The sequence below is a fragment of the Gossypium hirsutum genome, chromosome D03, assembly GCF_007990345.1.
Source record: "Gossypium hirsutum isolate 1008001.06 chromosome D03, Gossypium_hirsutum_v2.1, whole genome shotgun sequence".
NCBI lineage: Eukaryota > Viridiplantae > Streptophyta > Magnoliopsida > Malvales > Malvaceae > Gossypium > Gossypium hirsutum.
Window position 1 is genome coordinate 54488110 of NC_053439.1, and position 27935 is coordinate 54516044.

The 27935-nt window shown below is 31.3% G+C and overlaps 3 protein-coding genes across 7 annotated transcripts; 2 read left to right on the forward strand and 1 right to left on the reverse strand.

Moving 5' to 3' along the window:
- The first annotated feature begins 14253 nt into the window (after window positions 1–14253).
- On the forward strand, window positions 14254–17943 carry LOC107939765 (probable ADP-ribosylation factor GTPase-activating protein AGD8). The gene is made up of 7 exons (XM_016873134.2): window positions 14254–14598; window positions 14733–14851; window positions 15617–16049; window positions 16187–16447; window positions 17001–17123; window positions 17316–17414; window positions 17505–17943. Exons 1-7 carry the CDS (start codon window positions 14524–14526, stop codon window positions 17610–17612), a joined length of 1218 nt encoding a protein of 405 aa, XP_016728623.1. The 5' UTR covers window positions 14254–14523; the 3' UTR covers window positions 17613–17943.
- A 2353-nt stretch (window positions 17944–20296) lies between these two features.
- LOC107939764 (DNA-directed RNA polymerase I subunit rpa49) lies at window positions 20297–22812 on the reverse strand. Its single transcript, XM_016873133.2, has 4 exons — window positions 22243–22812; window positions 21678–21824; window positions 21140–21454; window positions 20297–21071 (listed from the first exon to the last, which is right to left on the reverse strand). The coding sequence occupies exons 1-4, from the start codon at window positions 22687–22689 to the stop codon at window positions 20658–20660; spliced, it is 1323 nt and encodes a 440-aa protein (XP_016728622.1). The 5' UTR covers window positions 22690–22812; the 3' UTR covers window positions 20297–20657.
- Window positions 22813–23661: 849 nt separating this feature from the next.
- Window positions 23662–27609, forward strand: LOC107939754 (ubiquitin carboxyl-terminal hydrolase 20). 5 transcript variants are annotated; one of them, XR_005911567.1, is made up of 9 exons: window positions 23663–24310; window positions 24397–24520; window positions 25137–25247; window positions 25443–25615; window positions 25712–26053; window positions 26171–26293; window positions 26547–27003; window positions 27117–27370; window positions 27458–27606. XR_005911567.1 is itself a non-coding variant. In XM_016873121.2 (9 exons), the coding sequence occupies exons 1-9, from the start codon at window positions 23951–23953 to the stop codon at window positions 27308–27310; spliced, it is 1797 nt and encodes a 598-aa protein (XP_016728610.1). In that variant the 5' UTR covers window positions 23663–23950; the 3' UTR covers window positions 27311–27609. The 5 variants fall into 5 exon arrangements, 4 of the variants coding, with proteins under 4 accessions (XP_040946567.1, XP_016728610.1, XP_016728609.1 ...); XM_016873121.2 differs by having other exon boundaries at window positions 26547–26708; window positions 26796–27003; window positions 27117–27609; XM_016873120.2 differs by having other exon boundaries at window positions 27117–27608.
- Window positions 27610–27935: the final 326 nt, after the last annotated feature.

Consider the following 27935-nt stretch of genomic DNA (forward strand, 5'->3'; position numbering starts at 1 on the left):
GGTATGTGAAATGGTAAATTAAATTAAAATGCTTTATGTGACAAAATGCAAAAAGAGTCAAAAACAAGCCCTGGGGGTCAAATGATATTGAAAGAGCCAATAGGCTCGAAATTAGTCAAAAATAATGCACGAATTTGAATATGTGTATACAAAATGTTAATGTTATCCTATTATTTAATGGGTTATTAAGAAAAGAATGGTACCTTAATTGTTGAGTAGCATGAACGGTATGCTTTGATACTTATGTGATGAATTGAAGTATAAAATGAATATAAGTAAGTTATGTAATAATGGTAGTTTTGACATGAATTGGTATATGAATTGGTGTGTAAGATTGGTTATATGTATGACTATATGTAATGAAATATTTTTTCTTGAATGGCATGAGATTAGGTTTTGAATGGAATATGTGCATATGCATAAACTTGTGTTATTTGTCTTGAATCATGGAAATGTCACTGAGCGTATTTGCTCAGCATACGGTTTGTTTTTCTTCATGTGCAGGTATAGTAGATTCCTGACAATTCGAGCAGTAAATTGAGCATCCTAGAAGCAATCCTCAATTCAGCAAAACTTGTATAATTACGTTTTTGTTTTTAAGAGTGGCATGTACCTAATTAGGGTTGATTTTGGTATAATAATATGTTTTGGTGAACTTTTGAACTAGAATGTTGATATATATAGAATTGGACATATGAATGTAACAGATAATTGAGTTTAATGTGTGGTTGAAATGTATAATGTTGTTATGTTCATAGCTTAAATGATTAAGCATATAGTTTAAAGGTTTGGTTGTTTTGAACTAGGTAATGTGGCATTGGTATACCATTGATCAAGGTGTTCTGTTCATGTTTGATTCATAATTCATAAGGATTGCATGTTTTGGCTGAAAGTATGGTATGAAAGTGTATGTTAGTTGATTGGAAATTGCAGGTTGAAGTTTCATTTAGAAATTCGTAGAAACAGTCTGTCATGTCGACTTCGAATGATGGTCATCGCGAGGAGACCAAGTTGCCATGCCACGATGCGACATCAAGTTTTGATTATTGCAGCGAGGCCTACTCAGTATGTTCTGTCATGACAAGGAACCACTTAATGTTGCGACGTCAACTCGATATTTTAAAATTTTACAATTTGGTCATATTTCGACCTCAGGTTAGCTTTAGAGCTTTCATAAGCTCGTATAAGACCCGGAAACGATTGTATATTGTATATACGTTTTGGTTGAAATTAATCTTTTAATAGTATAAATCGAATTTAGTTGCTCCGACAACAAATGTGACACCTTGTAACTCGGACCAGACGATCGGATCGAGTATCAAGGTGTTAAAAATATGTGTTTTTTAAATAATTATAATTATTTATTTATTTTTAAGACTTTTTTAAAAAAATTAAATATTGTCACATCAGCATGAGGTCATGTGATACACGACATGTCACTATATAAATTTTTTCGTCAGTCACATTTGTACTTAACAATAGAAATGAATGGTAGCTTCCCATTTTTCGTTTTCCGTTTTTGTCAGTCGTGTCTATATTTCAATTATTTTCAATGAGATATCTCTGTTTCCCTTTTTCCATTTTGGCAGCTCTAATCGATATGGCCTTACCTTTTCTAGTATTTTATTTTGTCATGTTTAAAATACAATAATTAATGTGAAATTCATAAAAAAAAATATTTTATAAAACTAGATTTTATTGGATCCACAATGTGAGTGAAAGAAAATATTTTATATTATTTATAAAATTATTTCAACAAATAATTATAGGTGGAGTGATAAGATTTATATTTAAATTTATTGATTTTGTGTTCGATGCTTTAAATAATGTGTAAAGTTTTTCAATAATATTTTGTTGGGTGTTAGCACCACAAACCAACTTTTTTTTTGAACTTTTTTAGCTCTTTTTTTTCTATCAGATTTAAAAGAAAAATCACTAGTGCCACTAATATGTCAAGCAGCATCACAATTTTTTTTTTTCACTTTTTAGCTTTTTTTCCTATTACACTTTAAAAAAAAAATTCATCAATGCTACTAATGTGTCAGGTGATACTCAAAGTTACTGAACAAAACACCTTATTTTCATAAATAATATAAATCCAATACCATTTTCATAATTATTTTTAATATTATTTTTTAAAAAACCCCTAAATAAGGCCTTTTTTAAAAAATTAATCTATACTCATAGAGATGAAATTTAAATTAATAAATTACATGAAAATTAATTGCTGAATTTTGATACATAAGTAAAAAAATATGTTTTTATTTTTTAATTTTATCACAAATATGTTTTTATTTTTTCAATTTTAACTTGATTCTATAGTTATAAATTTACATAAATCTCTTACTGTCATTAGATTTGTAATAAATTAAAAAAAAATAAAAACATATATATTTTTTTACTTATGTGTCTATCCAAATCAGCAATTAATTTTCATGTAATTTATTAATTTAAATTCCATCTCATAAAAAAATGTCAAATAATTAAAGGTAAGTGTTTTAATATAGATTAAAGAAAGGGGCTTATTTTGGATAAAAAAATACTATAAGGACTTATCTAAATATGTCATTATATTTTAAAAGCTTTTTTTTTTAAATATATAATTATTTTTATAAGTTAAGAGAGTAAGGGATGTCTAGAAATCAAACATATGATCTAAAATGAACCACGAGTTCAGTTTGACAATATAAACGAGTAAATCAAATGCAATGCCTCCCATGCTTCACAATGAATATTTATATTTAATGTATTATCGATTCATAAATTCAAAAATTACTAGTGAATTATGTGGCACTATATGTAAATAATTTAATTAATCATTAACATATTACTTATTTATATTTATTTTTAAGATTTTTAATAAAACGCCAGCAAATAATTTACTATTGACGTTTGATCAAGTATGATTATAATGTGTGCTCATGCATACTTGAGGACATAATATACCAAAATGAGGGATCCCAATTGATATTTGAGACAACTTGCTTATAAAATTGGTGAAATGTCACTATATATACAAGTAATGTGATAACGCACCCATGTTGATGAGTTATGAACATGATATATATTGAACACTGCCCCAATGGTCCAATATCACTTTGAAGAATGTGGAAGATAAACTAAAACCCTACCACAAAATTCCCTATCTTAATTTGAGTTAAATTATTTGTGGAGTAAGGAAATGTATAATATATGGTCCATCTTCAAATGGGGTAGACAATGATTGAGAAATTGGAGCTATTGTATGCTAGACAATTTTCAAGCTTGCGTTTGAATTTTTTTTTTAAAAAAAAAACTAAAAGGTCATAGAGGGCATGTAAATTGGTTTGATAGTCCAAATAGAATTCATGGTTTCAACTTTGAATCTATTTAATAAGGTTTGTTTTCAAAATAGACAAATAATTATTTGTCGTTGCATCAGTAGTTCAGTTAACTATTCGATAGACGGTTTTAATATGATTTTTGTTATTTGTCTTTTGCTTTCAGAAAAATACCAATTAAACCATTGTATTTACGTATAAATTTACAATTTTAGAAAGACAAAATTAAAATTTTATCATTTTTAGGAAAAGTCAACAAAGGCATTGACCCCATTGTTTAAATGAGCAAATTACTCTATAGCCCTTTTAAAAAAAGATTCAATTTAGTTCCTTTAACCTTTGATTAAATGAAAAAAATTGAAATTTAAGCTCTTTTGAATAGTTAATAATTTAATATAAGCTCTTTTTTTTAATACTAAATTTTTAGATTTGGTTCTCAAATTTTATAATCTTATTCCACCCAGAACAAAATTTTTGACATCGTCCCTAAACGTCAATGCCCTTACTTGCCTCTTAACACTGATTAATTAGATTTGGCACTTCAAAATTTTACCATCTAACTATCACTAAATGATGAACTCTCATTATTGGCTCGGTGGTTACGAGTTTTTTATTTATAGAACCCACCCAGATTTGAATCTTTAAGGGAATAAGTGATAAGATTTTATTTGACAACTCCCTTTAAATATAACGTGTGTATGATATATATGAGAATATCCTTACCACGCCAAAAGAAAAAGAAATATCACCAAATGATAAAAGCTCATCATTTACTATATAGTCCACATGCATGGTTGTACTATATATTGACAATAAGGTAAAGTTTACTTAACCCTAAAGCCAACCAATTATAGGAGGAAAAAGAAGTTATGAAATACCAACACTAGCTTTATATAGTAGTAGTTCATTGTATGAAGGCTTTGACAGATCAAAATCATCTTTTTTAAGTTAATGAAAGTTGGGGAAAAGACCTTTCTTTTCTTCATCTTTACTTTAGATAGCCCATTTGATGTTACCATGTCACAATTTAGTAAAAAAGTACAATTTTTGTGGCAAAAGAAAATACCATAGGTAGAAAATGGTACAAAATTAACGTGATAAGGGGTCAAGAAAATAGTCAATAGCCAAAATGTGTGGGAGTTAGTGCTGACACCGAATAGTATAGCACGTGAATATTTGTTTAAACATGTGCATATCAAACACCCAAGCCTACCAACCATATAAACCATGGTTCATAATTTACTTTTTTTTTATCGTGTTTGTTGCTGACAACATTCACCAATTCTTTTATTGTGATTGTTCTCCTACTCATAAAATTCTGATTATGAAATATACTCTATTTTTTTATGAGCGGAAATCGATTTCAGCCATAAGATTAAAAGATAATGAGTCGGAGTTGTCATTTAATTTATTAATAAGTTAGATTTTTTAATTAAATGAATTGAGTTAATTTTGAGTTGAATTAATAGGGTTAGAATTAAAGTTTTAAATTTTATAAATTATTTTGGTTTAAGATATTTCGAATTTAAGTTATTCAAATTTGAGGTTTGAGATTTTGGGATCACATTATTACGTATTTAGATCGTTTTTTTGTCACTTTAAATTTGAATTACTTCGAGTTATTTATTTAAATCATTTTAAGTCTAGGTTTATTTTTAGTTTAAATGAGTTTAAGTTTAAAATTAGATAAGTTTGAATTCGAGATGCACCATCGCAATATCAAATACAGTATATATGAGAAAATTATTTCATTTAAATTTTTATAATCTCTACAAGCAAAGTTAATTTATAGTGGAATTGTGTAAGTTCGTTTGGAAATAAACTATTGTAATTAAAAGATAAAAATGAGGTATAATAAAATAACAAAAAGTTAAATGTTTTTTAAAAATTAAAATAATAATATATATAATAATCAGAAAAGGACAAATGACTGAGGCACTCATCAATGGTTTTTTTTTTAAATTAAAAAAATATAAGGACTAAATCTTAAATTTTATCGAAATATATGAACTAATAACATATTTCAACCTTTCATCAATCCCTTTTTCTCATCCTTTTGGAGAAGGGTCAACATCTTTGCATCGTCTCTTTCATCAAAACATTAAGATAACGGGTGGATGACATTTTTCCTTTTTTTACCCGACACCTCTCAACCCTATTGAATTTTATATTTAATGCTATGATATTTATAAGTTTAGGGGTAAATTATATTAGTAGCCACTCAATTATGATTTTTTATTTATTTTTAGTCAATCAATTATGAAAAATTACAAAATGATTATCCAACTATTAGTTAGTTGGGTGTTTCTATTTTTACATTAGATAATCGGTAATTAAAGAAGATAAAATTAAATAATTAAATCTTTCCTTTTTGGTCGAAACAATGAACAACCACTACGTCATACCTCGTTATTTGATGTCAATTTATTCAGTTGTTCATTGTTGATAAATAAATTTGTTGACTGATAATGTACCACATACAAGCACCCCCCATATATACATTTGCATTCTGTAAACTTGTCGTTTGCTGCTTGTGTATGTCACAACCTTACAGTTGTTTGCTGCCCCACCCTTCTAATTTGGAGCTATATGCATATGGGTGTTTATGAGGTCACACTAGGTTTAGAAAACGAAATATTTGTCATTTGTTCCTGGCCTTTTCGAAAAGGTATCAATTTCCTCACCAACAAAAGGAAAACAAAATTCCATATCTTAAAGCCACCACTAGCGTTTTTAACACTAAATGTTGTTGATCATGCCATTGGCACAATCGAAAACTCAGAGTGGAATTGTTATTTGATCTCTCCACAGAAAAAATAGACAAATTAGTTATTTTATTGCAAGTTGGTCATTTTATTAAAAATTAATTTCTACTGTTAAAAACTGGTCTCTATACATCAGCATGAGACATACATGACACGTCATGTGTAATTATCTGGTTATTTTGTCAGTCACACTAGTTTTAAACAGTGAAAATGGAAAAAATTTTTAAAGTTTACTTTGACTTAACGTATAGTGACTAATTTATCTATTTTTTTCAGTAAAATGCGCAAAATGCAACTTAACTCCTAGTACAAATGTTTCCATGATACTTTTACCGAAAAATATTTATTTGAGACTCAAATTTATTTACATCAAGTTCAAGATTTGGTTGCCATGTGTGTAAGCTCATTCTTCCTTTTCTTCAATAATGTAATTAGTAAAGGACTAGAAGCAAATTAAGTTGAAGATGATCGACGGCCTCCAAGATAGAAGATAAATTATAAACGTGCCAACTTTTGGGATGTTTTCCGATGCTTAAGTTAGATGGAAAGTAATCGTAAGCTTGAGAGGATATTCGGATAATATATGTGTATTAGGTGATCTTATACCTCAGAATGGATATAGCTTAGTCTTTTATACTAGAGGTTATTTAGGGACCTAGCAAGGGTGAAGTCGAAAAATTTCTCTTTGGGGTGAGGATAAAATTAAATTGTATATTTTTATGAGACTTAAAATATAATGCAATTTCACAATTTTAATAATTAATATTTTTATAACTTTTAAAGGATTAAATCACAATTTTATTATTTTGGGATTAAAGTATAATTTTATCATTTACTAAATTAAAATTTTGTAAAAATTAAAGACCAAAAGTGAAATATTACATTTTAGGGACCGAGTCCCTACCAACTTTTAGGATCCATCGAGATTCATCATACGTCAAATGCTTGAAATGTAATTATTATTTTTAATTTGAAACCCCTTATGATATCCTACTAAGACATGTTCAAAGATATTCTTTATCTAAATCTCATGATTGGTTTGAAATTTAGATAAAAATATTAGGTTTTAGACAAATAAATTTAACAATATTCTCGGCGTTTCCAAGTTTGTAATATATTATATTTATATATATCATATAACTTATGTTATAGTAAAATTAAATATGCTATATCATCATATAAATATTAAAAAATATGCTTAGAAATTTCATAAAAATTATATGATGGTCGTAAAAGTTATATATAATTACTAAATATTAAATATCATTTACAAATACGGTTGGATTTAAATAAAATTTGAGGATTATATTTCAAATTAAATTGAATTTAAACAATTGTATATGATATTAGGCGAAATAAATTTTTTTTTTATAAAAATCGGAATTGAATTATATATTTTAAAGGATTTAATCTCTTCCCTTGAATACTATACATAAAGTGAATTTGAATTTAACTTAATCCAATCATCAACACCTCAATGTGAAACTAGTGTTATTATACTTCATAATTAATCATAATAGTAATGTGAAATTAAAGCCCAACTATTTTCTCTTGTTATTCCCAAATGAGATTATAATGATTTTGTTTGACTTTTATATATCCAAATTCATTGTATCCCTTAATTAATGGCTTTAGGAGGTTCTTGTTTGATGATTCCAATCTCCCACAGTCACACTTTTTACCCACAATTAATTATAAATTAATGCAATTGTTTTTTGTTTTATTTAAGATATTATTTGAATTTAGTAAGCTAGATTGGAGAGAGAGAGAAATTAAAGAAACAAAAAGAAAGACTTTGAAGAAGGTGAGTTGAGTAACATGGACAGTTTTAAGTTTTTGTAAACAAATGTGAGTTTGGAAGGTCTTCAATTTTGTTTTTTTTTTAAATATTTTTATCGACCTACAAGCAAGAGGATAATGTGTTTCAATGTACTCGAATTCACATCATCCTACATTAATAACAATACCCATGTCAAAACACTTGGTTTGAGATGATTTTCGATTTTTCGATTTCTCCTACTCAACCTTACTAACGACCAATTTATTGGTCCCATTGATTTCTCAATTTTTCCTACTCAACCCTATGTTAATCCTATTGATTTTAGACAGAACACTTGATTTGAATTGATTTTTGATTTCTCAATTTCTCTTACTCAACCTTATAAATCACCAGCTTGTTGATCCTATTGATTTTAGGTAGCTACTTGTCATCCCAAATGATTGTTGGGTCTACAATTGGTAGAGCTAAGTGCTTGAAGGCTTGAATTATATTTGGGTTATAGCCTATTGGATTATAGGTTTGGTTATACTTTGGTATGACAAATATATAAGGATAGTTAAAATAGGGAGACCAAGCTTTGCATAGTCATCTATTCCAAAGCCCACTTCAGTACTTGTCTTGTGTTGCTCTATTAAAGCCTTTAGGTCTTCATATTATAATAGTTTCAGATTTGGGCCCTGGCAAACATTGTATGGGCTCAAGAGTGAAGCTTGTTTGAAAAAATCTTTTATTATTGGTCAAGTTTTACTATTAGTCCTTGTGCTATGTATAAGTTCACGATTTAATTCTTATACTCTGATTTAATTAATTTTAGTTTTGACTTGAATAGTATTTGTTGAATTCATTAATGTTGCATTTGGGAACATGAATTTAAGAATTTGGGTATGAATTTTATCTACTATATGAATGCATATATTATGAATAAATTAGTTGTCTTATGATATAGTATATATATGAAACGTATAAGAAGTATTAATTTGTCAAATTTATAAATTCCTTATGAATTTCAAATTCATTACTAGATAGGAATCGAATAAACCGATGGATTTGAAAAATAATCATGAATACTACATTTACGTGTGTGTTATCACTCAATTTACACTTTTTCGGAATCCAAATTCAGAACTTGAAATCTAACTCAAGTGGCAGACATCAAATTCATTTCATGACTCACAAAAATGTCATGTCATTTTAATCAAAGTTTGAAAAGTATAGGGACTAAAAATGATCAAGTTAGAGAACAATAATTAAATCCTTAACTTATGATACCATCTGAAGTAGGATTGAAATTTCAAAATTCATAAAGTATGGGGATTAAAATAGATGAAATTAGACCTTTATCATTTACTTTTTTCAATCCTTTATTAATAAGGTTAATTACACCAAATGTTCCTAAATTATGATCTAAATTTTAAATTAGTCCTTAAACTTTAAAACATTATAATTGAGTTCTCAAAATATCAAAAACATACCAATTAAATCCTCCTATCAACATAGGTGTCTTGTAAAGACAATATAAAGTATTTCACATATCCCTCTTTTGTTTTTGTTTTTTTTTTCAAATATGATATCCAACGTGACGTATATCTTTAAAATTAATGTAGATTTCTTCGCTATTTTATTTAGCCATAAGTAAACATGAAATTTGCTCAGAATATTTTGTGAATCTAAGCTCTTGATAATCCTATTGTAGGAGGACACTCGAGGCATCCAATGATAAATATATTTTCTCTAACATATCCTCACCAATAACTTCTATTTACATAATTTCAATTGAGAACGAATAAGTAATAAGGTTGGATTATATTCACTTACATTCCATTGTATTATAATACATACATGAATTACATAAATAATATAAGGATGATTCAGTTCATGATATCATATACTATATTAGATTATGACACATTCTTAATATAGGCGGAAATAATTATATAATAAATTTACTAAAATTTATGATAAACTGCATCAATGGTCATTCTAAAATAAGTTTTGTCCTATTTTGGTCACTCTAAATAAGGGCGAATTAGTCATTATCGTTAAAATTTTTATTTTTTAATAGATTATTGATGTGACACATAAGCCCATTGAGTGACTGGCATGTGATATTTTTATTGACTTTTGACTAAAGTTTAAGGTCGTCTCTATAAAGTTTAAGAGGAAAATGTTTTGGACTAATTATAGGGAGGTCCCTAAACTTTAGTCAAAAGTCGACAAAAAAATGCCACGCGTCAGTCACTTAATGTGCTAATGTGCCACGTCAACAATCCATTAAAAGAAAACGAATATTTTAACGGTAATGACTAATTCACATAATTATCTTATTTAGAGTGACTAATTTGAAAAAAAAATTGGAGTGACCAAAATAGAACATACCCTATTTTAAAGTGATCATGGATGTAATTTGCGCTAAAAATTATCATGAGAACCAAATATAGCTTTTGCTCAAATAATAAAATTGATAGAGTAAACTTTAAGGTTTATTAGGTATAAATCCATATGTTTTTTTAGATTTATTAAAATATAAAAAGACATAAATATCCTCAAAATAATATTTATTGATTTATAAAATGAAACGAGACTTTTATTAAAATAATAAAATTGAAAGAGTAAACTTTAAGGTTTCCTAGATTCAAATCCATATGCTTTTTTTCTCGATTTATCGAAATATAGAAAGGCATAAATACCTTCAAAATAATATTTATTGGTTTATAAAACGAATGTGTTTTTGTTAAATTCACAATTGAATTGATACCCGATTAATGGATAACACTAAATCAAAAGTATTATACATAGTATAGTATAGATCATGCATTTCATTTATTTTTTAAAAATATTTGTCATATTTATTTTATAATCTATGTTCGAAATTCGTGATTATCGGGTTTCAAAAGTAGAATATGATATAAAGTTGTTATTTAGCATTGTATTCTCCTATGGTTGGTTTAATTAGTGGATGAATGTCCGTTGAGCCATCAACAATAATTGAGGTGACTTATTTAGTTACACCTTCTAATATCCAACCCCATTGAAAGAATAGGTTAAATTACACTCATATCATTAAATTATCAGTAAGTTTACGTTTTGGTTATTTAATTTTAAAAAGTTATTGTAAGAGCCCATTTTTGCCCGAGCCCATACCAACAAAACAAACCCAAATGATAAAAAAAAAGCAGTCCATTTACAGAAAATTTAAACCCAAAATTACAATGGCCCAAAAAGGCTCAATAAGAATTAAAACCCTAAAGCCCGAATGGCCCAAAACCTAAACTAGTTTTCAGCCTTCAACAGCTTTCAGCTTCAGCCGCCGTTTTCCCACGGCCTCATGTGCCCTACGAGCCACGCCTCCGCACGCCACGTCCACACCGCCACATGCTGCGCGTACGTCGTACCTGCAAGAACGACAAGCAAACAAAAAGAGCAGAAATCCACAACAAAAAAAAGGACAGATTTCTTTTGATTTATTTTATTTTCTTTTCTTTTTTTCATTTTCGGCTATAAAGGCCAATTTAAGAATCTGTAAACAGGGATACTGTATCAAAAAATGAAATCAATACAAAAATACAAAAAAAAATCAAAAACAAAAAACATACCGTTTTAGGTGATTCCCCAACTCCATTTTTATTTTCAATTTTCTTTGATTTTTTTTGGTAAAAAAATAAATAAATAAAAAGGAGAGGGAAAGGGGACCTACCGGGAATCTGTCGTCTTCTCGTCGGCTCAAATCGCCGTTCGTGGCGGAGCCATGGCGAAGGAGCGGCGGATTCAGGCAGGGAGACGAGGGGTCGAAACCCCAATGGAGGCAGAAGCAGCAATTTTTTTTTATGTACGGGCTGCAGTTGTTTATTTTTCAGGTAAACTTTTGTTTAAATAACATTACAATAAGACGTCGTTTTGAGCTAGGGTTCCTAGTGTCAAAACGACGCCGTTTAGTGGCCATGACCCGCGCAGTGACCTGACCCGGGGAAGGATCCGCGAGTTTTGGCCTCTGTTGGGCGATTTGCGCAAATGGTCCTCTCTCTTTTGCGGCGTGTTCAAATTGATCCTTTCCGTTTTTTAATTTTGCTCCGCCTTTTCGTCGTTGTTTCATTTCGACCGAGCTTGCAACGCTACGTTTTGGGAAGCGAGATATTTTCCTCTTTAGCCCCCATGTTATTCGCGCGTGCCCTTTTTGGTCCTCAATTCTGCTTTATTTTCATTTTTTTCCTTTTTATTTCGAATTTAATACAATTTTGTCCATACTTATTTAATTTAATGTACTTGATTTTTTATGCTGTTTACATTTTTATTTTTTTGATATATTTATTTTAAAATTTAACTCTTTTTTTTGTTTAAGTTTAATACATTTTTAATTTTATTATCAATACTATTTTAATATTATAATATATTATTATTTTGAATCTATCATTATTATATTATATATTTACCATGTTTTATTGTTCAAAATTTATTATATATCATTATTTAAATTTCCACATTTTTATGTATATTTTCATGTAATATCAATATGTTTTATATACAATTTTTTAATATTCTATTCTATAATACATTTCCTCCAAATTCATTCATTACATATTTTTAGATTTGTAAATATTTTTTATAATGCTATTATATAATAATATTATATGCGTACATATTTCATATTAAATTATTTTCATTATCCATACATACATAATCTATTGTTAATTTCATATTATTATATAGATATTTTATCTCTTTCAAATATTTTAACATTTTTAATTTATTTCAACTTATTTCAATATTGTTAATTTATTCAAATTTATTTTAACATTTTAATTCATATATTATACTTATTTCTTAAATTATGTTTAAATTTTGTATACTTGGTTTCAATTAGTCTTCTATTACTTGCCAATGTTGGTATTTGTATGATATATGGTTGAGATAATTATTGCTATGCTTGTTTAAATTTATTTATTGATTATTCATTAGTGTACATTCTAATTCACGAATCACCATTTTGCGTTGTACGTTATTATTTCATTGTTTTATTTGTTCAAAAGATTACGTTCAATGTCATTCAAATACCAAGAGCATTTTTTATTCAAAAAGTTTTCAAAAATGACGCAATACTCGGCATTTGGGATCTTCGAAAAGATTGAGCCCTAACGTATTGGGTTCCAATTTTTCTCGTTGAATCTAAATAATCGAGGATATGCTTTAATCAAAACACATAAATAAAAGCTCATTCTCGAGAATTCGACACGTTCTGTCCTAATGCATTGGATATGACATGTTATTTTCTCGAGACGAGGATTCTTCTAAAAATAAAGGTAATATGCGGTATTTAGGAATTTTGGGAAATTGAACCCTAACTTACGGGGTTTTGGTTTTTCATTTGACCAAAATAACCAAATACCGTTCTTAAAATGCATAGGTTTTGAAAATCAAGAGATAGACTTAATTTTGAGGATTTAAAATGTTGCACTCTAACTTACTGAGTGCGACAATTTATTTCTTTGAAATAAGTGAGTCTCATCATCCAATTTATTTCATTCAAATTTTCTTTTCAAAGGATCGTATTTTAAAATCGTTTAAAATTCTCGACACTAAGACATTAAACAATCAATTCGGTACCAATTTTGGGCGTTACGAGGTTGCTAACCCTTCCTTGTGCGTAACCGACTCCCGAACCTATTTTCTCATAATTCGTAGACCTAAAATCGTTTTCAAGGTGATCCGATCATGCCTCATTAAAGATCGGTGGCGACTCCCATTTTTATTTTTTTAAAGTCGATCCCCGTTTTTCAAATACATAAAAAATGGTTTCGACAGTTACAATATGGTCATTGAATTATTTAAAAATTTTCATTTAAGCCATTGAACTATTCAAAATTTTTCATTTAGGTCACCAGGCAGTTAAGTTTTTTTTTAAGTCTAGCTAGCGAGCTCTAAGTAATGATTTGACAATCGGTAACCCATCAACTAGTAGAAGAACATATCTTAGATCCAAGTCGATTTGACGGTCAGACTCTGAGATCAAAGAAGAAATTTGTTTGGATTTTGGTTCGCAGATTCATAATATTTAAAATTATTTCATAAAAGAAACTGAACTGTAAAAATAAAAGGGGATGAAAGCTTTTAATTCGAGCAAGTAGCGTGAAAGGATTAGGCCATGCAATAACGATTTTAACAGTCTAATGATTTAAGTGAAAACTTTCAAATAATTCAATGATAATTTTGTAACTTTTTGCAGTTGAGTGACCAAAATGTAAACTTATTAATAGGTTAGTGACCTTGGATATAGTTTACCCCAAAAAACTCCTGCCCAACCACTGCAACCCACGGAGGAAAGGAGGAAGCTCCGCCATTTCAAGGTCATTTTCGTCCTTCCCAAAACCCCTAATTAATTAAAAAAGGCCACAATCGTCATTACATAATCAAACCAAATCATTCCTCTCAAAAAAGGGGAAAAAAAAAACCCCCCAAATCCAAATCCAAATCCAATTGCAATTGATTTTGCTTTTTACACTTTTTATTTAATATATCTTTCAAAATCTAAAGCCAGAGGAGGTGTTCGATATTCGATCCCACCCCTCTTCAGTGCAAAAAAACCTTCCTTTATATATAATATAAATAATATTTTCGTTTTAAATTTCAAAAAGAAAAAAAATTGAAAGAAAAAAAAGAAGCATCGATGGCGTCGTCGTCCGATAATCTGACCGACAAGAATGCCGTTTTCAGAAAGCTGAAAGCAAAATCAGAAAACAAGGTGTTTTTTATTTTATTTTATTTTTAAATTTTAAGTATGATTGTTCTATTGATTTATCTGTAGATCTGTGTCAGATCTGGAGTTTCCGTTAGTTGATATTCGATTTGTTTATTTTTTATATATTTTTTTGTTAGATGTGTTTCGATTGTAATGCGAAGAATCCAACATGGGCGTCAGTGACTTACGGGATCTTTCTTTGCATCGATTGCTCAGCCGTTCATCGGAGTCTCGGTGTACACATCAGCTTTGTCAGGTTTCATTATTTTTAATATGGTTTTGGATTTAGTTTTCGTGTTTTTTTTTTGCGTTAATTAGTGATGCGTTTTAATTATTCGTGAAAAGGCTTTTTGTCTTGCTTTAGAACAACCGTTTTATATGGGAATTTATGGATACAGCTGAGATATCTAGTGTGGAAATTTGTAAATTGTAATCCGGTTTTGGGTCCCTTGAAATTCAATTGAAGGAATGAATGATAGGAGGAAATTTGGTTTTTGGTATTCTATTTACGTGCTTCTGAATTATGAATTTTCATGTTCAGAGATGTTTCTACACTTCTTGTTTCTAGTGTTGGAGAGATTCCTGAACTGAAATGGTTTTTGGGGCAATTGTTTATGTATGATAATATGCGGTTAAATTGACTTTTTTATTTATAATGCAAATGGGATAAGCTGTTCCTGTATCGGCTTTTGTTCTTCCTTTGATATAGTTTTGAAATTTACTTAGAAAGGCTCCTTTTTATTTTTCTCGAGTTTTTGATAGAATAAGCCCATTCTGTAGAGAGATTAATCTGGTATTAACCGAACCTGTTTGAGTTTTTTGTGGGTAAACAATGCAATATGCACATCACCTCCCTATATTTTACTTCTTTTTGTTTGTTTTGTCGGTGTGTTTAGCCGAATTTGAAGGTACAAAACCACACCACCTTCTTAGGAGTCGAGATTGTCCTTATTGGCCTAAAAAGCTAAGGTGTTTTGTTAGATGTATTTTCCTCTTTGAAAAACTTGTATATTTTATGCAGGTCTACAAATTTAGATTCTTGGTCTACTGAACAATTGAAAATGATGATCTATGGAGGTAACAACCGTGCACAGGTTTTCTTTAAGCAGCATGGATGGTCTGATGGGGGCAAAATTGAGGCCAAATATACTTCAAGAGCGGCTGATTTATATAGGCAAATATTATCAAAAGAAGTTGCTAAGAGTATGGCAGAGGAGGCAGGTTTGCCTTCATCCCCTGTTGCTTCCCAGTCACCCCAAGCACCCAATGGACCTCTTAATAGCAAGACTGATGAAACTCCTAAAGAAATTCCTTTAGGTGGGCAAGAAAAAGTAGAACTTCCCGCTTCACCGAAAGCTTCTCATAAAGTTGTTACCAGCACTGTTAAGAAGCCTCTAGGTGCAAAAAGAACTGGAAAAACTGGAGGACTTGGTGCCAGAAAGCTTACTTCAAAGGTATTCCTTCCAGACCTTCTTGAGCAATACAATTACTGCAGAATGATCATAAGGATATCTTGATTAGAATATTTACATGTTTTTGGAGTTATTTTAAATGCCCTTCCTCTTAATAACCTAGTTTTCTTTACTTGCAGCCAAGTGAAAATCTTTATGATCAAAAGCCTGAAGAGCGAGTTGTTCCTGTTGCTTCCCCCACTAATAACACTGCACCTGTTAGCTCAACTTTTCCATCTCGTTTTGAGTATGTAGACAATGATCAATCTTCTGAGTCGAGTTCTGGTGGCCCACAAATTCTTAGCCATGTTGCTCCGCCAAAGTCATCAAGCTTCTTTGCAGAATTCGGCATGGACAGTGGTTTTCAGAAGAAATCAAGCTCAAATACCTCAAAAGTGCAAGTACGTAATATGACCAAGAAATTAAATATACATATTTTGTTGATAATTGGGGATAGGGGTTGAATTCTGGGGAGTTGGCACTTGGTCAAGAGGTTGTTGGCAAAGAACTTAAATATTGTGTGTATAAATGGCTGATTAGTTTAATGGAATTGTCTCCTTTTGGTTTTAGAACATCTTACTCTTCTCTATGATTCCCCATATCACTCAAGGTTAATTGTAATACCTGTACTGCTAGAAACTTTCAACTTCTTAATGAGGATGTCTGGTTATGCTTTTAGCTAGCAGTACTCTTTTCCTTGAAAATCAAATTTCAGGACATAGCCTTCAATCTACTTGAATGTGTCACTTTGCCTTCCAAATCATAGAATTTGAAAAGGAAATGTTCCCATATTGGAGATATTCATATAGTGTAATGTGTGAGAATTTAATGGATGAGAAGTGTTTTAACTTTTATAATATCCCCCCTGGAAGGGGTCAATCTTAGTCATTATTTCTGCTTGTATCTTCTTTTGCCATTCGGGTTTGTTTCTTATTGCTTCGTTTTTGCTATCAGGTTCAGGAAACTGATGAAGCTAGGAGAAAGTTCTCAAATGCAAAATCTATTTCATCAGCCCAATATTTTGGTGATAATACCAGAGCAGACAATGATGCTCAAGTTACTTTGCAGAAATTCTCAGTACGTGCTGTGTAGCTATTTCTTTCTTGACAGATATAATTTAAGGCTCAAAATACTGTATCCTTATCTACCACCAACTTTTACTACCATCTTTTAACAGCCTCTTTTTCTTTCATATGTGCGCATAACCAGAATTAATTTATCCATGAAATGTGGTTTTGTGAGACCTGATAGTCACCTGGTCTTTTACAGGGTTCAACAGCCATCTCCAGTGCTGATCTATTTGGTCATTCTGCCGATGGTTCTATTGATGTCGCTGCTAGCGATCTAATCAATCGACTCTCTTTCCAGGTATGCTTTGTAAATTGCATCTTTTATGCATTCCCCTTTTTTCTTTATCGAGTATAAGTTCATTTATTTCTTTATCATTATCGGTTTCAGGCCCAACAAGATATCTCAAACCTCAAGAACATAGCTGGTGAGACAGGAAAGAAACTTAGCTCATTGGCATCGACACTAATGTCGGATCTACAGGACAGAATCCTTTAATGCAAGTGTTCTGACCTTTAAAAAAACATGTTTTGTTATTTTACCAGCCTATATATGTTTTTGTACTGAATGTAAAGCTATTTTTATCATAAAATTCTTTTCAAATAATATCTTAAAAAAAAAAAGAACCTTAAATGTCATGGCAGGCTGGTTTTCTTTTCTTTGTTACCACTATTACCAAATGTGGTATTTTTATTAGACCCTTTCGTATAGAATTCGTATGTGTATCAACTGTAAACCAAAGCAAAGTTGTCATGTTGTGCGTGTATTAGGAAAAGGTATGTTGAAATTGTGAACTACATTGCTTTTTGCCTGTTTTTAACTTTTCTCATATTGCTTTCTCCCTCTTTTTTTTTACCTGTTTGCCGTTCATTATTAGTATGATATGACATTATTGTTTAGTTAGTGAATAAATTGGGGATTGCCCTTTTTATTTATTTATATTTTAGGGTTTAAATTTGGAGGATTAATTAAGGGGTTGAACTTGAAACAGTAAGGCCCTTGCAATAACGAGATGAGATTGTCTTTGTATGTTAGATTAAAAAATAAATTTTTTTTGTTAAAATTGTTATTTAATTTTATTGTAAAAAATGGTTTTTGTGTATTTCATTAATTATGTTTTTAATTAATAAAAAAATTAATCTACTCTTTAATTTAATTAACAAAAATTAATTTTGTTCTTGGACCACTATAAAATCTGTCAAATAAGGTGTCAAATGTCAATTATGGGTGTAAAAGCCCAAATTTACCCGGCCCGAGCCCAAGTATTAACCAAAAAATATATATAAAATAAATAATAATAAATGTCCAGTTTCTTTACAAGTTCAACTCAAAACAAAATTATTATAGCTCATTTAAATTACCCAACTCTACCCTAACCCAAAATACAACCCTAAGCCCGGTTACAACCCAAACCCGTTGACTCAAACCTAAACTGGACTAGGCTCAACGACTATACGGCCCAAATTCCAACCCAATGACAGAAACCCTAGCCTTTAGTATCACAGCCCCAGCCGCCGCAACAGAGCCAGGCTTCCCCCTCGGGCGTGTTGCGCCCCCGCGCCAAAGCCACACCTCCGACCCGATGACCCGACCCAAGCACAGTCAGATCAGCGTGTTTTGGGTCTTGTAGGGAATTTTGCATCATTAGTCCTTCTGATTTGTTTGGACGATTTAATTAGGTTCCTTTTGTTTTTCTAAATTTGCCCCACATCTCCAGTATTGTTACATTTTAGCCCTTTTTTTTACTGTGACACGTTTTGAGGGATATGGGATATTTCCCATGCAGTCCTCCATGTAATACGCGTATTTTATTTTTGTCTTTCAATGTTATTTTTTTATCTTTTTTCTTTATGATTTTGTTTTGGATTCGATTTGATCCTTATTTCAATCTGTTCATTTTTTATTTAATTATCTCATTTTGTTGCTTTTAATATATTTGATTCTAAATCTAATATTATTAAAATAATTAAACTTATTATAAAGCTACTATTGATTTGTTTAGATCTATTGTGTTATTATTAATTATCATACATTTTTGCGCTTCATAATTTTAATGTATAATACATATGCACATATATTTTCACATTTTATAATTCTAAGTACATATATTCGTTCTTATAATATATACATACATATATTCCTTTTATATGCATTTTATAATCTTAAAGTATACGTACACTTATATATTTTGACACATGTACATATATCATAATTTATATTTATTTATTTATATATATATATCTGTTATATTTCGCAATGCATATTAACATCATGTCTTTTATCATTTCGTGCTAAATTAATTTTTTTTCCGATTCATAAATTGTAGTTTTAAAACGAGTAACATTTCGTATTTTGAGATTTGAGAAGGTTGTACCCTAACTTACTGGGTTTCGATTTTCACAATATCTAAATATACGAATCTTTTCAAACTCAAGTTTTAAATGATCTCAGGATTTGAAAAAGAATCGCGTCCTAACTTACTGGTCGAGATCTCCCTTTTAAATCCGAGATAGCCAAATATTTTTTAAAAAATAAGCATTTTTATTCGTGGATCGAGAATTCGAGACATCGTGTCCTAACTTACTGGATATGATACTCTTTCTTGATTAACGTGAAATATGCTCATTTTCCGAGAAATTTTAACATTTTAACGCAAGGATCGTATTTTAGAATCTTTTCAAAGTTTCGATACTAAGACATTAAACGATCAATTCGGTACCAATTTTGGGCGTTACAAGGGTGTCAACCCTTCCTCGTGCGTAACTGACTCCCGAACCTATTTTTCTCAAAATTCGTAGACCAAAAATTATTTTCAAGGTGATCCGATCACACCACAATAAAAGATCGGTGGCGACTCCCCATTTTATTTTTAAAGTCGATCCCCATTTTTCAAATCTCAAAAAGAAAATGGTTTCGACAATGGGCATATTTTTCCATTGTGTTGTTTTCATTAATTTTTATCAATTAATTTCATCTGATTTTAATTAAGCTTTTTAACTTATGTGTTGCAACAAAAACATGAACTCAAAAGCGCATAAGCCTGTTGGTATCAAAAAGAAAAAACAAAAAACAAAAAACAGCTTGAATTTGTAATAACTTCAATCTGAAAAATACAAACCCCAAACTTAAAATAATCCAGAAACAACACAAACCCGAAACTGGAATTGATCCGGCAATCATACTCAAACCTCAACCCTGAATCATTTTGTTGACATTCTTCTTTGATATAACAAAATAGAGACCAAATTATTCCATTGGCTACTAAATTCTCATACAACACTGTTTCTAATAAAAAACTTGAATCCAATATAAAACCCACTCAACAAAATGCTAATTCGTGGCTTTTGATATAGATTAGATACAACATCAAAACAAAAAAAATGTTGCAGACCCTTTTATCAGTTATCAATCAACTCGAATAAATAAAAACCACAAACATCGATAAATCAACATTCGGCATAGTTAATACTAGCACCGCCAAGACGAAAAACCCACCTCCATGGACCGACATCGCTGAAATATCAACTGTGACAGCTGATCCATCTATTGTCTTCGTTTTCGTCTTATATTCTGAGAAGGAAAGTTTAGAGGGACGGGAAGGGTAGCGTATAATATGCTGTTCTGATGCACAAGTTTACACCCCAGGTTCAGAAAATGTTGTCTTAAATCTACTTTACTGATTCTTAGATCCTGTGCTATATCTGATGGATCGGTTCGGAATCCATCAACATGTAAAGCGAGCACCAAGACATAACTGATGAAGAGATTGATTTTTTCACTTGCTAGTATTTTAGACTCTGGATCAGTAAACAGGTTAAGGAACCTATGATGTATAATGCTTGGGATATTATGCTTCTTTCCGGATTTAACGTGTCCCATCGAGAATTGATCCCTGAACTTCATGAGATGAGTAATATACGAAAGTATGCACGAGAGTTTCCATTGCTGTGTCTCATCCTGCAGTTAAAGGCAACGTAAGAATATATCAATGAAAAGTTTCGGTAAGTCTTTTCTCGTAGCATTACCTTAATTGCATCCAATTTTCGGATTCTGTTGCAAACAAAGTGCGGATAAGCATTGGTGGCTACTTTTTCACCACCTTGCCAAAGCTTATAAATATCTCCAAGAAAATCCCAGTCGCCTTTGAGAATAATCTTGTCGAGCGGGTAAGCTTCTAGGGGTGTAGTAGCAGAAACATTGTGTGGAGGGATGTTACGAGCAATAAGGGAACTGGTGTTTGCCAATGCCTCCTTGTCAAAGGCAACTTCCTCGATCTTCTTGTCTAAAGATTTTTGTGATTCAGAATCAACTTCCTTCTTCAAATTGATGGCGTCCTTCCTCTGCATTATACGAGATGTTAGAACCTTGTAATAGTACTAAAAGTATCATTTGGTTGTACTCATATTTACATAATAAAAAAAAAAACGATTAGGTATTTCTATGTATAACTATGAATGTAACCAATTGCATTACCACTTAAGCCGATATATCAGAAAGCCAATCAATTATATATGTGAATCTATAATTACACTTCAAGAACCAAGAAATATGAAAAGGCCAAACCTTCTTTCTCTCTCTCTTTGTTCCGTAAAGTGCAGTAAGCTCTCCCAGCTTGTCCATTCTATTGGCAGTAAGTTCACTTTTTGTGGAATTCGAAGCTTCTTCATTAGCAGTCTCGGCAGTTCTAACTCTAGGTTCCAATCTAAATATCTACAATTAAACCATGCAAAGCCGATTACATTAACTAAAAACCATAATAAACATCTTGTTCGATAGCAACATGATTTCCCTTACCACAAACATCTCCATTATATAACTTAAAGGGCCAGTAGTTACACATACACATACACATACACATACACATACACATACACATACACATACACATACACATACACATACACATACACATACACACACATACACATACATTATATAACTTAAGGCCAGTAGTTACACAAATAAGAGCATACACATACACATACATTATATAACTTAAGGAACAGTAGTTACACAAATAAGAGAATACACATACACATAGACATACATCTCCATTATATAACTTACGGCTAGTAGTTATACAAATGAGAGAATACACATACATACGTATACATAGAAAAGATGTTACCTTATTAGTAGCAATAGGGATAATTTTGAGAGTCTCAGCCTCTTTATCAAGAACCCCAAGTGAGTACCTACAAACTTGTGCAGCAGCAGCCTCACCTGTAAAACTTGACCCAACAAAATCCACATTTGACCCACCAGGGCTAACCACAACTTGAAGCCTATTACCCTTTCTTTGAGCCATGTTTCTAAAAACCTTGACCTTCGGCACCTTGGGTGAGTTGTTCTGGTTATTGGGTTCTTCTTCATCTTGTCGTTGTTGAGTTTGAGGGTTGTAACCAGATGGGAAATAAGCAACTAAAGGTGGAATCTTGTTTGGTTGGTCTTGAAAAAGTTGGATTTTTACTTGCAAATTCTCATGTTTTGCCCCACCAGGATTTTGATTACCATCTCTGCTCCTCTTTTTGGATTTTTGTGTTCTTGATTTTGAAGCAGATGGCTGTTCATCCATGGTGATCGCCTAATAGGGAAAAAAACCCCTTCCTTTGAAAGAAGAGAGAAGAGTCCGGCTATTGAAGTGTGGAGAGCAAATAATGGAAAAGGAGAGAGTATCAATCAAAGATGAAAATTGGGTATTTTGATCTTAGGGCTTATTTAGGGGTTGGATAATAATTTTGGGTTTGGAACAAGGAAAATGTGGGCTTCAAGCCCAAACTTCATTTCACCTAACTCAGTTTTATGGGTCTTAAATTGTATTTAGACACCAACTATTCAAAAAATTAAAAAAAAAATTAAAATTTATTATTAATAATGTATAAGATCTCGATTTAATTCGATTAAGTTATGTTATTTTTAAAATTTTGATTGATATACCTACCATTCTTTGTTGAGTTTATCGGTTTAGGATATTTGGGCTTGGATTTGGGTTTATCGATATAAGCTAAAAAAAATTATTTGGGTGTTATTTTGGTTAAACTCGATTATGATATTTTTTAACTAGTACAATTGGTTTTGATTTTCAGTTCAATAATATTGTCTAAATTGATACACTCATTAAGCTTTTTTAAATTGGACCGATGATTGAATCAGTCAAAGTATTTTTTTTGTTAAATTGTTTAAATAAATAATTCAAAAAATTAATAAAATTAAAAAAATGTTAAAAATCGATTCAACTAGTTCAATCATTGATTCAACCAGTTTTTTACCTCGATTCAATTGGTCTATATTAATTCCCAACTCATTCGATCTAAAATATTTATCTGAATCAATACCCGAATTAACATCTGATCAAATTTAAATAATATTGACATCAACCGATTTCCGGTTGGACCAATTAAACCACCTATTTAATTTCAACAACATTGATAAAATATAAAAAAAGAAATCTTAAATTTTATAATAAATTTCTTTAACCGACAAAGCTAAAAAGGGAAACAAAAAAAATAACCCTAAAAAAATAGAGGGTTTGACCAAAACTCAAAAGTCAAAACAATCTATTCAGTTCTCTCTGTTTATCTACCGCCTACAGTAAGCAGTCTATTTTTTTATGCAGTCAATGGAGAAGAAAACCAAAGAAATGGCGGCTTAAAAGATTTCCCTCCCCCTTTCAAAATTGTTCTCCAAGAAAACCCCATTATTCTTCTTAATTATTCCAGCAAGATTGGGGATTCCAAAGTTCGTTTCTTTTGGAGATACATAATTCTTAATCTCCTCGAAACTCCTTTTTTTTTTTTCTGTCGAAACTCGTTGCAAGCTTTTATTACCGTCTTTCTATGGAAACCCAAACGTATACTGATAAACCAAATGATCTTTCTCCTTCTAAAATCGATCAGGTTCCGTCTCTAGTGCCCGGTTCTTTATCTGGGTCATCATCTTTTTCTCCAATGGTGGCTGTTAATGATTCCCTTGATCTTGCCACCATGTTAGAAAGCTTCCTCGTAGATGAAACGGCGGTGACTCCTGAAGGTCTGAACGTGCTTTCGTTAACGTATCAACAACCCCCTTCGTCTTCTTCTGATGAATACGAATTGTCTCAGATTCTAGCTTTACTCCCTTATGATTCTAAGCAACCCCATGATCCTTGGGTTCCTTCTAATGAAGGTTTTAGAATTGCAAATGAACCAACTGGAGTGGTATGTTTATATTATTCATGTGCGTATGTATATGTTGGTTGAATGGTGATTGAATAATTGAACATTTTGGATATTGGATTTTGTAGGGTGCAGGGCTGGAAAATTTGGGTAACACATGTTTTATCAATGCCGTGTTACAATGTTTTACTCATACTGTTCCTTTTGTTTTGGGTCTTCGGTCTTTGAATCATCATGAGAAGCCTTGTCATCGTAAGAACTCTTTCCTTTAACCTTTTGTATGTGTATGTGTATATTAGGAGTGAAGCCAAAAAATTACTTTAGGGGCCAGAAATGAATAATAACTTTTTGGGGGTCAAAGTATAATTTTACCATTATACTAACTTCTGATTTGACAAAACTTGAAGGGCCTCTGTAGCAAATTTACCATTTTTGGGGGGCCAAGGCCAGTGCCTGCCCCCTGTCTTCGCCTTTGGTGTATATGTATATACATGTATATGTATGTGTATGTGTATGTGTATGTGTACAAGTACGTACATCGCAATGCAACATAATTCTAATTATGTCATGGACATGAAGGATATGAGGGATAGATGATTCTTTTCGTAAATGTGTTGTTGTTGGTGGTATGATTTGCAGCCTAGTGAATTCTATATGTATTTGTATGTATATATGTACGTATATTGCAATGCAACATAATTCTAACCATGTCATGGACATGAAGGATATGAGGGATAGATGATTCTTTTCCTAAATGTGCTATTGTTGATGGTATGATTTGCAGCCATGTGAATCCTATATGTATATGTGTACGTGTATGTGTATCCTTTCGGGGTTTCTAACTATTTAGTTTTGTTGGATTTGTCAGGGAATATTAATAGCTTTTGTTTACTTTGTGCTGTTCATGATCACATTGAGCTTTCATTGAATTCATCTGGAGGAGTTGTTTCACCATCTAAAATTTTTGACAATTTGAGCTGTATCCTTTTCTTTTTATTGTTTTTATTTTATCATTTGCTTGTTAATTTCTGGTTAAATAGTTAATTATTGTTCCAGCATTGAATTTTGTAGTTAGGCTTAACTTTTGTAATTTGATGAAATTGCCATATTTGTTATCAAATTGCTATCGAAAAGAGTTCTTTATTAATTGTAATTCTTGACACATGAAATCCAGATATCTCACCTAGTTTCGAGAGATATCAACAAGAGGATGCTCACGAGTTCCTTCAGTGCTTGTTAAATAGGCTTGAAGAATGTTGCTTGGACTTAAAGCTAAAGGATGATTGTTCGTCTTCTCCGGATATTTGCTTAGTTAAGAAGGTTTTTGGTGGTCAACTTGTTAGAAAAGTAAGGAACAATGCCAAATTGATCTCGACTAGCCATTTCTAAGTAAGTGAGAAATGTAGTCTTTTATTGATTATACCTTTACTTTGATGGTTTTAGCTATGCTGTTGCAATTGTGGTCACATTTCTTACAGTTACGAGCCCTTGATTGATTTGAGTTTGGAGATCGAAGATGTTGACACCCTTCTGAGTGCTTTAGAGTCTTTCACCAAGGTGGAAAAGATAGATGATCTGGTTGCAAAGTTCAGGTGTGAGAATTGTGAAGACAAGGTGTCCGTTGAAAAACAACTTATGCTAGACCAGGCTCCTTCGGTTGCAGCATTCCACTTGAAGAGATTTAAGACTAAAGCAACCTACGTCAAGAAGATCGACAAGCACGTTGTTTTCCCATTAGAGTTGGATTTGCAGCCTTACACTAATGTCAATCAGACAAGTAATAATGTGAGTAGCACCATTTGCTTTGGGGTCGGCTTTATATGGTCTATTTTGATTAGTCATACCACTTTTTTAGTGTTCAAAACTGCTAAACTCGTATTGTTTGTGCTCGTTTTGTGATAGGAGGAACTGAAGTATCAGTTATATGCAGTTGTGAAGCACTCTGGATACAACCCTACTTCAGGACATTACGTTTGTTACATTCGGTCCTCTCCAGATACGTGGCATAATTTGAATGATTCAATTGTAAGAACTCAAACAAATTTGTTCCAACTAGTCCCGATATATGTTTCTTGATTAGAATTTTCGTGCTTATTAAGGTAAAGGAGGGTTCAATCACCCCAATGTTTTAAAACTTTGCTTGTGCTGCAAGCATCTTGAATGTAATATTAACTGAAATTATGAACTTTGAAGGATCTTATTTATGTGATTATGTAGCGATATTTTGATGAAACTTGAACGAATGGTGTATAATGGCGTCACGTTTTATCTTTTGCAGGTTACTAGTGTCGAGGAAGGAGAAGTGCTTTCTCAAGAAGCCTACATTTTGTTCTATGTTAGGGAGGGTATACCTTGGTTTTCAACTGCAATAGAAGTACATAAGCCTTGTACAGACCTTGGTACTTCTGATCCTTCACCAAAATCCGTTCTTGATAATACTGTATGCGTCTCCGATCTCCAACCAGTAAATAATACCGATGCCAATGGCTATGAATCTAAAGTTGTTGCTGATGAAACTTCAATTCAGTTCTCTCGTGAAACACAATTGATGCTTGAGCTTGATGAACCATGTGTTGTTACCAAGGGGATTTCCGGACCACTTAGTGAATCCAAGCCAAAGTCTATTGATTTGAGCGATGATAGTCCGATAAGTATATCTACTGCATCCAATCTTGGGGAAAACAACAGCAATCAGAGTACTTTCCCTCGAATGCCATTCAGATCTCAATTACCAGGTAAGTGTCAAAGGGACTCTTCAGGTAAAAGAATGGGATTCGTATTAAGTTTTTGTTACGTAATACGCTTTTTCCTAGGATAACACGAGCGATGAGATGGTTTACTCTTTCAGTACACACCCCACTTTTCCGTTCGAAAGAGAAGAAGTGTGCCATTAATCGAAGAAGAGCAGTCAATAGGCCTAGGGTGCTTCATAGAAGAAGTGAAGCAATGAGACATGTTAAAAGAAAGTTGAATCAACGAGGTATGAAATCCATGGCTCTGTTGGCCTTACAACCTGTTGGTAAAATGAAGAGAAGAAGATGATCATCTACTCAGAAAAGGGTCACCCTTTGTCAGTATGCATGGCCATAATCGATCTCAAAGGTAAAAACATGGAGTATATGAAGTCCATTATATCTTTTATGCTCATTTTGGTTGTATGATATGGCATAAAGGGTTCCATTTTTTTAGGGGACAATGATGGCTAAAGGGGTTGATCTTGCTGGTTTTTTTTTTTCACTTTTTTAGTAAGGGAAAAATGTAAAGTTTGGGATTTTATTTTGAGGAAGTAAATATTTCAAGGCTTTTATATGGTATAAATTCTTTTTAGTAAGAAGTTAAAAATTAAAATAATGTTTTGGTTATTTATTTTCTTTTTTATTTGATTTTATTTTATGTGAATTTTGATTTGCTTTGCTTTTAGGCCCTCTTTTTCATTCAAATTGGCTACTTAACTATATATTTTTTGTTGAAAATCTGTTAACATATATAAACAAGCTATTGAATTAAAAGAACTCTTAAGCTAATAATCTTTGTTCAATTAAGCTATTACTATAACTAATTAAACTCAAATATTATTTTCATTCATGAAAATATTTGAGTTCAACTCAAAAGGGTAAACTGCACTCAAGGTTGTTTTGTGGTCATTTAATTTAAAAAGTTATAAATT